The sequence below is a fragment of the Camellia sinensis genome, chromosome 9 (genome assembly GCF_055761805.1).
Source record: "Camellia sinensis isolate YWXY chromosome 9, ASM5576180v1, whole genome shotgun sequence".
In the NCBI taxonomy this organism is placed as follows: domain Eukaryota; kingdom Viridiplantae; phylum Streptophyta; class Magnoliopsida; order Ericales; family Theaceae; genus Camellia; species Camellia sinensis.
Genome location: NC_138969.1, coordinates 55450687 through 55465816, shown reverse-complemented (window position 1 = coordinate 55465816; position 15130 = coordinate 55450687). Strand labels below are relative to the sequence as shown.

Here is a 15130-nt window from a genome sequence, read left to right as displayed (position 1 = left end):
TTGCAAACCCCGCTCGAGCGCAAAAAGGCCCACTCGAGCGGAAGACCAAAATTTTGGGCAACAAGGTTCTAAACCAACTAGCAACCAACCGGTTCTAAACATGCCCAAGACATTCCAAAACTCAAATTCAAAGTGTGAGAGGGGGAAAAGGCATAAATAACGACATTAAATCACAAGACTCAAGTCTAGAACACCATAAAAGCCAAGTTAAATCCGGAATCGCTATAGTGCTTATAGTTGTTACCTTTTTAGGTGATGAGATGTAAGGAAGACCCGTAACCTCATGTAATGGAACCTGTACAAGAATTTGATACTGATCTGTTTTTTTCTTTTCTTTTCTTTTCTTCCTTTTTTTTTTTTTTTTGTTTTTTGTTTTTTTTGTTTTTTTTTTAACTAATAGTCGGTCACTGAATAATAAAATAATAAAATTCTTATAGATGTACCTTTTTTTTTTATCAAAATAGTATAATGCAGTAAATATTTTGTTTAATTATTATTTTATTTCCAGTTGCCTCTGCCTGCTCCATTTAATTTGCTACAAGTAGAATTATTTAGTAAGTTGTAATTCCAACCCTAAGCCCCTAGGGTTGGGTCATGACAAATGTGGTATCAGGGCAATGGTTCATTTAAGTAAAACATAAATAAAAAAATCATTAGAGCATAGGACACACGCACAATTAAGAAGTAAGATAGTGGATTATTTATACCTAAATGTTATATTTTGTTAGTCCATTTATTCTGTATCATTTGATATATTCAAATGTCCATCCAAGACAATTTCCAGTTTAGTTTGCACTACCAAAATATATATATATTTTTATTTGATCAGAAAGTTCAAAAAGTTATAAATAAAAATATAAATAAAACTATATAGCTAGATACATATAATAAAATAAAATGACTACGTAATAAAATAAATAATAAATATTTACCTGTGACATTTAGGGATGGCAATTTCAACCCGGCCCGACGGGGACCCGATCCCCCGACCCCGATTATAACGGTTTTTCCCCGAAAATTATCCCCATAGGGCCGGGGATGGTATTAAAAATAAAATCCCCGACTGTTTTCGGGCCGGGGACGGGGATATGTATCCCAACCCCGGCCCCGGCCCGGCCCCGGCCCCGAAATATCCCCGCTTAACTCCCCGGATATTCTCCGAATATTCCTCCTCATAGATATATGCAATGTTTGACTCTGCCTCACTCTGAGTCACTCACATGCATTTCAAAAGATGCATTTCGTTTGTCTCTCATGGTCTCAGCTGTGTCTCTCCCCCTCTCTCTCTCTCTCTACGCAGCTGCTCTCACGGCGTCACCGTCGTCCCTCCATCGCCGATCTCCCTCCTCCCATCACCGCCGATCGTCGGCCTCTTCCCCATCGCTGCTGTCCGTTGGCTCTCCTCCACACAGCTGCTGTCCTCCTCCCCCCTCCCCATCGCCGATCTCCCTCCTCCCATCACCGCCGATCGTCGGCCTCTTCCCCATCGCTGCTGTCCGTTGGCTCTCCTCCACACAGCTGTTGTCCTCTCCCCTCATCGCCATCGTCCCTCCCCCCATCGCCGCTGTCCTCCTCCCCCCTCCCCATCGCCGTTCGTCACAGTCACCCATCTTCCTCAGATCTAGTTCAAAACCCCCAGATCTGGTACGATCTAGCACAAAAATGGACATCTGTTTGATTTTTTTTTTTTAATTATTTTTTGTTGGTGATAATGATGATGTTGATGATAATAAAGTCACTGATGTTGTCTAATTTTTAAAATATTTGAGCTTGAATTCAACTAGAAAACCCCAATTTCTGAAATAGGTTTTTGAATTGATCTTTTGTTTATTTATTTATTTATTTATTTATTTGTTTTGAATTGATCTTCAGAAATACCAAACTGTTACTGTTGTTTTGTGTGGCTGAACATTTTTTTTTTTTTTAAGGTCGGGGAATGTTCGGGGTCGGGGAAACCCGATCCCCGTTAGGGGGCGGGGGTGGGGACGGTGAGAGGTTCCCCGTCGGGGATCGGGGCCGGGGCCGGGGGGATTTCTACCATCGGGGATCGGGGACGGGGAGTGCGATCCCCGGCCCCGCCCCGCCCCGTTGCCATTCCTAGTGACATTAGTCCTTTTATGTAAAATCTCACATTTATTCTGGTGATGTAGGAATGTTCAAGTTTAACCTTGATAAGGCATTTTGGGAGGAACTTGGGGCTATCGATTTGGAGAATATTTAGCAGAGCACCTCGCACCCGCCTCACTGGAAGGATGGGGAGACTCAGAGGATATAGTTAGGAGACTGCATCCAGGCCTTGCGCAATTGATGGGTCTGCTAATATATATACAGACCGATCCTACTGATGTACCATACTTATTGTGGAGGTAGAGCCATGCCTACACGCGCGGACGATTTCTCGGACCCCCCATGTCCTCAGCCTTGCCCCAGGATATGACCACCCGCACTACATCATTGTCTATTTGTCCCAAAATTTTGTTGCAAGAAGGGGAAATGTGTACCCCGAGGACTACATCTTCACCAATGTCCTTAACCAGTTGGAAATTATTAATATTCAAAATGTTGAATTTAGCAATGACCTATCATACATTGAGTGACCTCGATGGATCGTCGATCGAGAATTTTGGGGCTACATACAGTTCGTCCCCATTAACACAGTCCAGGCCGCATGGGTTTGTTTTGGTGTGGTACAGTTAGGATAGGAATTTGAGCTTTTTATGCAATACTACTTTATGTGGTTGTTTGATCCACCACTCTAGATTTTGGAGAATAAAATTCTTTTGTAAGCTAGCCATGATGGGTTTGTAACTTGCTTTTCGTACTTCGTTTGGACACGATTAGCCCTACAGTTCGGACTTCTGTGGTTCTGAATCTGATTCCACAAGTGCAATATGAAATAGATAAACACAAATGAGTCCAAATCCGACAATTCTTTTAGAAAATCAATTTTGAATCAAAATGCCAAAAATGAACTGTTTTGCTAGATACAACGTAACCACCTAAATATTTTTGAGAAATTTAGGAAATCCGTGACTTGTGCCAAAGGCTGTGTCCGTCATCACCAAGATTGTCTCGTCTTGGGAACTTAGGTACGAGAGGAGAAGGTCATGAAGTGAGCACCTCACTTGCCCAATCAAAGATCGGCCTCTACTAATCCTGATGTGATTCTTATTTACGTTATATGCTCTTGTTTCTATTATTTAGGCTAGCATTACTATGTGACGCACACAAGTATAGACTAATTTGCAAAAATTGGAACACTTTGATTTCATATTTGTTTAAAAATTGTTTTGAATATGTACTACTTAAAAAAGTAATATGATATGTACATTCGCCAAATTATTCCAATTCAAGCAATCAGCCTTCATCTATAGGCATTCAAGAGTTATATCAATTAGGCACTTAGCCTTATGGAATCATGCTTGACATGGCAACAATCACACACAATGGGTACTCCAAGGCAAGCCAAACAGAGCAAAAATAATTAGAAAACATGCATGCTCCTAAATAATGCAATATGACTAATGTGACACATACAATCATGCAAATAACAAGTTCGGCTACTAGCATGGCATTTGATTCAATCCAAGACATGGAATAAAACACGTATTCAAGCAAACATTTTGATCTTGACATTGGTTAGAATGATGAGCCGAACTCTCATGTATACAAGACGAATGGATACAAGTCATGAAAAAATGCTAAGAAAACATGATGCTCTATGCTACCATCATAAGCAAGTAAATAAAAGGGAGAAAGAAATGGGGTTGGAAGACACATACACATTATTACATATTTGCCCTCATACAAGAGGGTCCGAATGTCCAAGTGTTTGAATTAACTACTTATTACAAATCTGAATGAATAATAAATAACAAACTAATTTATTACAACAATGATATTACAATAATCCAAGAAATAAACCAATGATTGTGCACAATGTTCCTCAGAAACTGCTCTGCCTGCCTTGTTGGGAAATTGCTATGTTTCACCCTCAGCCACTACTTCCTATTTCTGCCAAAACATTTTATTTACCCAACATTAGAGCCCGTTCAACCCTTAATGAGGCCCGGCCAGGTCCAAATAAGGCCGGTCGTGCTCTAATTTCTTGCAAAACTCCGTTTTTGTACTCTGGAGTGAAAACAATGCAAACAGAGCAACTTTAATCCATGTTTGTCCCTTCTGCTCTCCTCTATCACGAAACTCACGAGAAGAGTGCAATCGAGTCCAAAACCATCAATAGGCACAAGTTGATGGCTTAATGATTTCGAGCGCATTTTGAACAAAACAATTAATAAATGCAATGAAAAATAACCACCTCTCCCTCTCATCATGAATTTAGTTGAAAGAAGGAGGTAGACACGCCTCAAGTCTTATCAAAATATCATGTATTGATAAGCGATGATCCTCGAAGCGATGGACCAAGCATAAACGTCCGGCCGGATCCAACCAATTCCGAATACTTTATTTATGTTGGTTTCATTGATTTTAAGCCAATTTTGTTAGTCCTTTCCATTCTTTAATCAATTTGTCCGAAGTGATAGTAAGTCCACCAAATGAGAAGAAACGCCAAACAAGAAGTGCTCCTTAGCATGAAAGAGAGATTATGCCTTGAAAATGAACCTCTGTAGAGATTAAGCCATTAAGCATAGGTCTCTTTATCATGCCTTGAATAACAATCAATCGTGTGAAAGAGTTCTCAACCAAAATAAAAGAAGAAACATGGGGAGGGCGTAGAAATGATAATGCGAGATTGATTATTAAAATGAGACTCTTGCATAAAAACTAAGTAGTAATCAAAAGCTATCAACTCGAATGAATCGGTGTCTAATGCCTAGACAACCGAAGCCATGAGGTCATACAATACAACAAGCTAGGTATTCAAAGAATAAGCTATTTAAATAAATTAAAACAGCCCTTAAGCAGCCCCTAAAATGAAAAAAAAAAATAATATAAATATATATACATAGCTAAAACCCAGAGAAAATTAGTAAAAAGAGTAGAGAAAAAGCTATGGAACAAAGCTTAAGGTGGGGTGGCTAACCCCTCTACTTCTTCATTTTTAAATTACATATTTCAGCCCCAAAACAGTCCAAAAATAGTCCAAAAACAGTGGCTAAAACTACTTCAAAAAGGTGAAGAAAGTGAACAAAAATAAGAGAGAACAAACTAGACAAGCAAGATAACCCCTCCACTTTTTGTGAATTAGATCACATATTTCAGCCCTTTAAAGTAACCTCCAGCGGTCCACAAACTCAAGGAAAATGAAGAAGATGATTAGTAAAAACAAAGGAGAAAGATAGGTAAGAAGTATACCTCTTTAAAGAGTATGTATGTTTGTTGATCAAACTTGATTCCAAACACCCTCAAGTTAATGAAATATGGTTTGAAACTTCAACAAAAAGCTTCAAGAACAAACTCTAATGGTGTATGTATTGTATATATATTGTTTAAGAATGTTTGAAAATCAAAGGAAACAAGGAGGATGGTTTTAGTGCTCAATCTCCCTCAAAGACCTTAGGAAAATCTTCGAACCTTTAATTCTGAATGCAGGGGGTCTATTTAAAGAATTTGAGCCAATTTGATCGAAAATATCTTCAAACAAAGCCAGCTGTCCAATTCCCGCTAGTTGTCTGTTCGGCGCTAATGAGACCCAACCGGGTAGGCCCCAAAACATAGGGTCAGGCCTAAAAATGAATGGCTGGGCCTAAAAAGGGACTCTGGAAAAGTTTTCATTGAAATTCGGCCAGGTCTAAATGGGCCACAGCCGGTTCTAAATGGACCCTGTCGGGTCCAAAATTTTGCATTTCAGGCCCGATTTCAAGCGGGCATGTCTCCCTCATCTAGACTCGATTTCAGGTGATTCTTGAGTCTAAATTGAATCCCTGGAAGTCTACTTTCCAATGGCGGTGGCCTCACATATAAATTCTAAGTGGTAAGAGAGATATGCCTAATTGAGTGAATGATACTCATTCTTTCTCAATGGTTTGATGCTCGACCTTTTCCTAAACTAGTTTTCTTCTGTCCCCTCATATTTCCTTCAACTCCAAACCAATAAATAATATATTTTAAAATATTTTTGAAAGTGTTCACCTCTCTTTTATTTATTTTCATTTATTTTCACCTCTCTTGCAATATTTTAATTGAAATACGAGCTTCAGAACATCATAGAAGCATTTGGAAAAATATTTTGAAAAAGAGGGTTTTAAGGTCTAAAATAGTTTAGCTAAAATGGGGTGTAAGGTTTGGGATTAGAGCTTGAATCCAAATTGCTTCGCTGAGAATTCAAAAGATTACACAATGTAACTTTCATCATCGAGTATTTGGAATAATGCACCCAAGTCTTAAGGACAATAAAAAATGGGGTGTCTACAAGGTTTTGATCCCTATTTTGTTTTTGTACCACAGGGATGAGACACTAACATATTTTGACTTTTGGACAAGGATGTAAAATTAATTGTAAAAATAGTAAAGTTAGTATTTTTATATATATTGCACTATATATGCTTATATATATATATATATATATATATTGCACTATGAATACAATGCCTCGTTTATTACTTTGTAGGATGGCCAATAATGGTAACGGAAGCGAATCATGAGTTAGTGGCACTGAATCGATGGAAAGAATCATGGAAGAAGTGAATATTAGCTTTTTGCAAGCCTTGCAGACTAACATAAACAATGGGATGCCAGAATGGCAAGAAGAGTCAGTTACTATAAAACAATTCTAAAATCTGAAACCCATCATATTTACCGACAGTCTAGGCCCAATGGTAGCAAACACTTGGGTTAAAGATATGGAAAATATTTTCCGCACCTTATCCTGTACCGAAAGACAGAAGGTAACTTTTGCCACTTTCACTTTCAAAGATAATGCGCATGAATGGTGGCTTTTCACCTTGGAAAAGGAAGAAATTGTGACTTAGGCAAGATTCTTGTAAGTATTTTATGCAAAATACTTTCTAGATTCGTTGCGGAAACAAAAGGTGTCGGAATTCATACATCTAAAGCAAGGAACCATGACAGTGGTCGAATACGAGAGCAAGTTCACACAACTCGCTCGGTTTGTGACATATGTCATCCCCATCAAAGCTCAAAAAGCAAGGAAATTCGAAGTAGGATTGGATGCTGAAATCCAAGATAGGCTTGAGGTTTTGAAACTACCAACCTATGCGGAAGTGGTAGACCGAGCATACATTACGGAAAACAAAATTAAAGCCTTAGGCTCCAAGGAACCAAGCCAAAAGAAGCGATTTTGGAAAAAAAAAAATAACTGAAGATCCGGTGTTGCGCCTCCCAAGAGGATGAATACGAGCACAACCAACTTAGGCAATCAAAGTTTTACTAACCCTAGAGGTAGCACCATTCCAACTTGCCCTACGTGTGGAAGGGCTCATTGGGGACGATGCCATCGAGACACGTGAGCATACTTTAAATACGGTCAAGTTGGCCATTTGCTGCGAGATTGTCCAAAGCTTACCACTCTTACAACCGGCCCCTCTGAACTAGTCAGAAAACCTATAGGACCTGGAGGAGTGAGGAAGGACAAAAAACGCCAAGGAAGAGCTTTTTCTTTGGTACTTGGAAAATCGAAAGTTACCGAAAACGTTGTGTCAAGTACACTTTTTGTCTGTGGTCATTTAGCTCATGTCCTCATTGACTCTAGGTCCACTTATTCTTTTGTTACACCACACTTTGTTGCCAAGCTGGCAGCAACACCTGAACCCTTAAGATATATATTGTTTGTGTCTTTTCCTTCTGGTAATTCTACCTGTAGTATTGATGTGTACAGATCATGTACTATATCCTTAAAAGGAAAAATCTTATATGTAGACTTGATTCCCCTCTGCATTGAGAACTTTCATGTGACCTTAGGGATGGATTGGCTAGCTGCCAACCACGCCTCTATTGATTGTAAAGCCATAAAGGTCTCCCTCAGGTTACTAAACCAACCCGAGCTTGTCTTTTATGGGACTAGAGTTTCCAACCCTCCCTGTCTTATATCCACCATGACAGCCCAACGACTTCGAAGAAAGGGTTGTTGTAGTTATATATGTTATGTGATCGATACTCAAAAAGAGGCCCCCACTGTTGATGCAATCTCCATGGTTCGAGAATTCTCGGATGACTTTCCTGAAGATCTACACGATACCCTGGTTGACCGGGAAATTGAATTCACCATTGAAACTCAACCTAGTACCCAACCAATATCAAAAGCCCCTTATCGCATGTCAATGATGGAATTGAAAGAACTAAAGACTCAACTCCAGGAACTACTAGACAAAGGCTTCATTCAACCTAGTACCTCATCCTAGGGAGCTCTAGTATTGTTCGTAAAGAAAAAATATGACACAATGAGTTTATGCATTGATTACTGGGAGCTAAACAAGGTCACCATCAAGAATTGGTACCCTCTGCCACGAATTGATGACTTGTTTGATCAACTTCAAGACACCCAAATATTCTTGAAAATTGACTTGCATTCTGGCTACCATCAATTAAAATTCAAAATGGAAAGTATCGAAAAGACTAACTTCAGAACACGTTATGGGCATTACGATTTTCTTGTCATGCATTTTGGCATAAAAATGCTCCAGCAGCTTTCATGCACCTCATGAACCGAGTGTTCAAACCCTATCTTGATGAGTTCGTCATTGTCTTCATTGATGACATCCTCATATACTCTAAGTCACCAGAAGCCCATGAGCAGTACTTGCGAATGGTTCTCCAAACACTGCATGATCACAAACTTTATACCAAGTTGAAGAAATACAAATTCTAGATCACTAGTGTACACTTCCTCGGTCACGTCATTAACAATGATGGCATCTGGATTGACCCCTAAAAAGTTGCCGCAATTGTGAACTGGCCACGATCTACTAATGTGTCAGAAATTCGAAGTTTCTTGGGTCTAGCTGGCTATTACAGATGTTTCGTGCAAGATTTCTTGAAGATAGGATCACTCTTGACCTAGCTAACTCAGAAGAACACACCTTTTGAATGGACTAACAAGCAGGAGCGTTGCTTCCAAGAGTTGAAAAGCAAACTTGTAACAGCTTCAATACTAGCACTCTCCGCAAGAACAGATAGGTTCGTAATTTATAGTGATGCCTCATATAATAGTTTGGGTTGTGTTCTTATGCAAAATGGAAAAGTCATTACTTATGCCTCACGTCAACTAAAGACTCGCGAGAGAAACTACCCAACCCATGATCTAGAATTAGTTGCGATTGTAGACACCCCATTTTTGACCGACCTTAAGACTCAGACGTCATCATTTTTGCGTACGATGATTGTGCATGTTTGCACTCGTTTTGAGTGTTCAAAGTTCTCGGTTGAGTGCCCTGTCTTTGAGCCTCTTAACACTCTGTGTTTTGGCCTTGTTTTTGGGCCAAACCTTGTGCCTCTTGTCTGGAAGGGGGGGGAGGGGAAGGCCTTGCCGGTCACTTTTGGCACTTGTTGGCCACTTTTCTCCCTTGTAGGCCACTTGAGGTGGTCGGTCGGCTAGTGGAGGTGGCCGGCTAGCCACCTGAAGTGGCCGACGGCCAATTTTCTCATTTTTTAGATATTTTCAGATCTTTTAAGCCAGCTACTGAGCACTGAGGCTCATCCTCCATACACGTGTGTGGAGGGATGAATACAAGCTTTATGCTTCTATTCCTATATAAGGGGAGTGCCTCACCCTTTTGAGGGGTTTTGAAATTTTGGAAGCAAAATTTTACTCTCTCTATATATATATATATATATATATATTGTGCTTGAAAGTGAGCTTTCTTTGCGTTTTTACACATAACCTCTTAGCCAACTTAGACTACCTTGTTGCTGAGGTGCTTGAAGGTCTTGTTTGGGCTTTTGAAAGCTGGTTTTGGCTCAGAAGTTGCCTATTTGTTGCTATGCTTCAAGGGTGAGGCTTTACCCTCTTTAAAGCTTTGCTTTCATTACTAGTTTGACCACCTTTGCATGCTGTTTTTGGCCTAGTTGTCAACTACAAAAACCTCTATTTTTTAAGTGTAAAGATGGTTATTTGAGGCCCTTTTGGAGTTAGGGGTGGTCCACCCTCTTTTGTAGCTTTATTTGCCAAGCTTTGTGCCATCTTTTAAAGCCTTTAAAACAATCTTGTTTTGGCCTTTAAACCACTGAATTCTAGGGGAATTTCACTGGTAGAAAGTTTGTTTTGAAGTCCAAAATGGGAGGGGGTGGCCTCCCCTCCTTGTCTCTCTATGCCATGTCTTGTTAGCACTACAAAGTAACATCTTTTTATGGCTTATGTTGGCCTAGTTCAAGCATGTTTTTGGCCTTATTTTAACATGTTGTAACTCTGTTTTTGGCTGGTTAGAGCACCTCTTGTTTGCCTCTTACACTTGTAGTGCAATCATGCTTATTAGCTTAACCAGCATAGAGAGTTAGCCTATCATTTTAGCTTGTGTTAGCTCCATCTCAACATGCTTTTGCTCATGTTTTTCCATGCTCTAACACTATTTTGAGTGGCCTTGGTCCTTTGAAGCTTGCCTTGCATAGCTATAGTGTAAATGGCTTTACTAGCTTTGCGTTTTAGGCCCTCTATCATGCCTTATTTGTGATGTTTGCATGATATGGCATCATTTAGCATGTGATTTCAGAGCATATTCCTCTGTCATACTCTCATATATATCACTCTTTAATTTCTTTTGAGAGGTGAGCTTTGTGCCTTGTTTATAAGCCAATACATGAGCATGTCTTTCTTGCTTTTCATGCCACCATTTCAGATTGTTTTGGTCACTGTTTTGGCATGGTTTAGGTTTATCCATTGCTGGTTTGGCCATTTGAGATTGGTATTCCATGCCTCTAGTATTGTGTCCTTCACTAGTTTCAATGCTTTTGGCCTTTAACATGTTGTGCATGTGTTATTTGCATGTCATTGTCTTGTTTTTCATGCCACTTTAGCACTGAAATATCTGTCATCTCCCACATTTCTTCACTTTTGATTTGTTTTGAGGGTTGGTTTACCTTGTGCTTGTGTTTAAGCTTGATAGAGTTTGTGCTAAAATGCCTTTAACCCTCTTATGAGGATTCCTCCCAGCCAAAGGCATGATCTCTCTTATCCCCTAAACCATTCTTTTGGTTAACCCCTCTCTCATTAGAGGACTTTCATATTGGACAAATCAAGTAAAGAATGGTCTGATAATGTAAAATAAGTAAACAAGAAAGTGGACAAGTAAAACATGAATAAGATAAGCATTTGTGTTGCATTGCATGCGTTTGGATCGGACGTTAATCCAAACACAAGAAATGTGGGACGTTTCATACTCATGGTGATGAAACATCTTACATTTCTTGGTCACTATCACCCTTGATCATGCATGATAGGGGGAGGCACTTTGTGTGATAACCATGCTCCGTATTATGCCAATTAATCTTAATTACGAATGTGATTATGCGTTTGATATGATTTTGAGTGCCATTGATATGAATATATGTGGTTTTGAATTTCTATCTGTTCACCTCAGGAAAATCTATTTGATTATCTGCTTTAGAATTTAAATTGAAGGCCTTATCGGCCACAGAAACCGTAATTGACTACGCCATTGTGATTGGCATAATTTTTAGAGCCTACGGTGAAATTTAATTAAAAATTTATTCGAATCAAAATAATTAGATTCAGAACGATTGATTAAGCTCCATTATTTAATTCTAATCACTTTGCCTAAGAGAGCTTATAAATAGGCCTCTATACACACAATTCCACTCTTTGAATTCATTTTGCTGAGACTTCACTCTAGAGAAAGAGTGTGTGGGTCGGTTAAAGAGAGAGAGAGAGAGGAGGCTCAAGTTGAAGAATTAACCAAGAAGCTTGAAGATCTTGAGGATCAACTCAAGAATTAACCGTAAATTGGGTGATTAGAGCTTCTAGGTAAGTACTTGAGTATGAATTCATGAGTACAAGTTTGTAAATTTGTGTATTCAAGCTAGTTGGGTGATCAAGAACATCAATTGAGATGAAATTGAAGAATTTAAAGCTTATATGTACATGCATGTAAGAATTTGCCATGAAGTTGTATAATTGAGCATGAAAAATATGATCCATGTAGAATTATGGTTAAAGTTCATGCTTTTGATCATCATTTGTATCATCTAAGTCGAAAATGGAAGTTATAATTCACATGCAAATGCAATTCATAGAAGCATGAGTGTTGGATGCATGAAATTTAAGTATTGATGATGGATTTTATATGAATTGTGTGTGTATGTAAGTAATTCATGGAAATTAAGCTTCATAATGTTGTAATCTAGCATTTGTATCACGTTAGAAGGGTTGCATGTGAAGTATAAGTCGTGGTATGCAAGTTTAAGCCTCAAGAACAGTTCTGGAAAATCCAGAATTTGGCATGTCCGCTCGAGTGGAAAATGCGCCACTCGAGCATAAAATGCAAGCTCCCAGCAGTTTTGCAATCAGTGATGTCCGCTCGTGCGGGGAAATTCGTGCTCGAGCGGGGAGCCATGTAGTGTGACCGTCCGCTCGAGCGTCCAAAGTCATGCTCGAGCGTAAAAATGAGGCAACCAACACTTTTGCGGACAATGAGGGTCTGCCCGAGTGGGGGAACCCACGCTCGAGGGGGGACCTCTATTTCAGAAAATTTGTAGAAGTATTCTGTGTTTCATTTTCCGTTCTCTTTCATTTCTGAACACTCTTAGGCATGCATTGAACATCATAAATGATTTAGAAGGATAAGAACGAAGCCTAAGAGGAATATATGAATTAAGAACAGAACGAATCGTTTGTGACCCATTATGTTCATGAAATGTATAGGGTCAAGCACGAGGGCAAATCCATCGGTAGATCATTGTGAGTAATATCTTAATAAAGATATCTGAAGTATGTTATTTGTCCAATTGCTTACTTTCATATAAGTCTTGTCAGTTTGTTACATTGAATTGGGGACAAATACTTGTTAGGCCATATGATCAGGCCAAAGGCCGTTGGATACAATTGATTGGGCCAAAGGCCGTCTGACACAAATGATAGTTTGACACGGATGATAGTCTGACATGAATGATAGTCTGACATATGAATGAATGGGCCAGAGGCCGTATGACGTTAATTAATGGGCCAGAAGCCGTACGACATGAATGAATGGGCCGAAGGCCGTATGACACGATTGAATGGACCAGAGGCCGTATGTCAGGAATGAATGGGTCAGAGGCCGTATGACATGAATGAATGGGCCAAAGGCCGTATGACAAGAATGAATAGGCCAGAGGCCATATTTCATGAATGAATGAGCCATAGGCCGTATGACACGAATGAATGGGCCAGAGGCCGTATGTCGTGAATGAATGGGCCAGAGGCCATATGACATGAATGAATGGGTGTAGACACCCCATTTTTGACCGTCCTCAAGACTTGGACGTCATCGTTTGAACACTCGATGATCGTCCATGCTCGTGTTCGTTTTGAGTTCCCGAAGGTCTCGGCAGTGCACCTGTAGACACCCCATTTTTTACTGTCCTCAAGACTTGGACGTCACCGTTTGAACACTCGGTGATCATCCATGATCGTGTTCGTTCGGAGTTCACGGAGGTCTCGGCTCGCGCGCCCTGCCTCAGGATCTCCGAACTTGACCGTTTAGTGTCTGGTTTTGCACCGAACACTTGTGTTTTGCCTTAGAGGGGCAGGGAAGGCCTTGTAAGGCATCCCCACACACCACCGGCAGTGGCTGGAGGCCACCGGATGGTCTTTTTCTGCCATCGGCACTTTTGTTTGCCGGTCGGCAAATTTTATTGCCGGTCGGCATAGTTTGTTGCTGGTCGGCACTGTTTTTTGCCGAAATGGCATTTTTGGGCAGCCGACCACTGTTCATCCACTTTATGAAGATATTTTGTGCCAGCTGTGATAGCTGGCACCAACTCTTCCCCCCTCCAAACACGTGTATGGAGGGATTTCCCTCTAGCCAAGCTTGTTGAATAAGCTTTGCAAGAGGGAGTCCTATAAGAGGAGGGTCTTCCTCTTTGATCTAGGTTAGCTTCTTGCAACCAAAAACCAGACCTTTGAGATATAGATACATATTATCTCTATACCTCCCCCTCTCTCCTCCTTTGTGTGTGTTTCTTAGCTCAAAAGGTGGTTTTTACCTTACTTTTGCACCATTACACACACCATTACACCTTACACCGAGATTGAGGGACTTGGGGGGTTGTTTCTTGAGTTTTTGGACTGGTTTTGATCCAAAGAAGGAGGCTAGAACATTTGTTCTTCAAAGGTTCTTCAAGGGTGAGCATCTTGATTTATATTCCCCAAACTTGCAATAGTTTTTTACCTATCTAGCTTGCTGTTTTAGCTCTTGTGTATAACATAAAAAGGGCTTGTATTTTCCTGCTCTAGCACTTTCATTAAGGTCATTTTGTGGTTTGAGTGCAAACTCTCCCTTCTAAGCCTTGTTTGATCCATTTTGGTGCCTCTTTCATAAGGTTTTGTTCACTTCAGTGTTTTGGTCCTTTGACCACTGAAAATCAGTGTATTTTACTGTCAAAAAAATATGGTTTGAAGTCTTGCATAGGGGAGGGACACCCCTCTCCCTTCATGGTTTGTTTCCATGCTTTTTTGGGCTCAAAAGGGTAGCATGTGTGCTTGATGATCCTTGGCCTCATTTCAGAATTTTTTTAGGTATTTTAGGTCATATGTAACCTCTGTTTTTGGCCGGATTTGTGCCTCCTTGTATGCTTATAATACTTGCTTTGTATTGCTCCATTTTGCTTAGGAATACACCTCATGATTAGGCCATGATTCTTGTGTATGTTGGCTTAGTTCCATGAAGCTTTTAGTATTGTTTTTTCCATGCTTAAAGTTTGTTGGTTATCCATTTGATCATGCTTGACATGTTTGTTAGGGTTGCTTTGTATTTTGGCTTGAAAGCTTTGAGCATGTTGGCTTCTAGCATGCATGATTGTGATTACCCTCATGATTTTAACATCATCAAGGGCCACATTTTAGCCCAAGAATCATGTTTGTATGTGTACATGCATGACCTCTTTCATGCCTTGAGGGTGTGTCCTCTTATGCCTAGGAGTGGCCCTTAGTGCATTTGTTTCATGGGAGGTACTTTAGCTGTCATATTAGGAGGTTTTGGGGTCCCATTTTGCATGTAAA

At 40.0% G+C, this 15130-nt stretch overlaps 1 protein-coding gene across 1 annotated transcript; it reads left to right on the top strand.

The window, feature by feature from the left end:
- Positions 1-7883: 7883 nt before the first annotated feature.
- LOC145799435 (uncharacterized) lies at positions 7884-8321 on the top strand. Its single transcript, XM_082889019.1, has one exon. It carries the CDS (start codon positions 7884-7886, stop codon positions 8319-8321), a length of 438 nt encoding a protein of 145 aa, XP_082745145.1.
- Positions 8322-15130: the final 6809 nt, after the last annotated feature.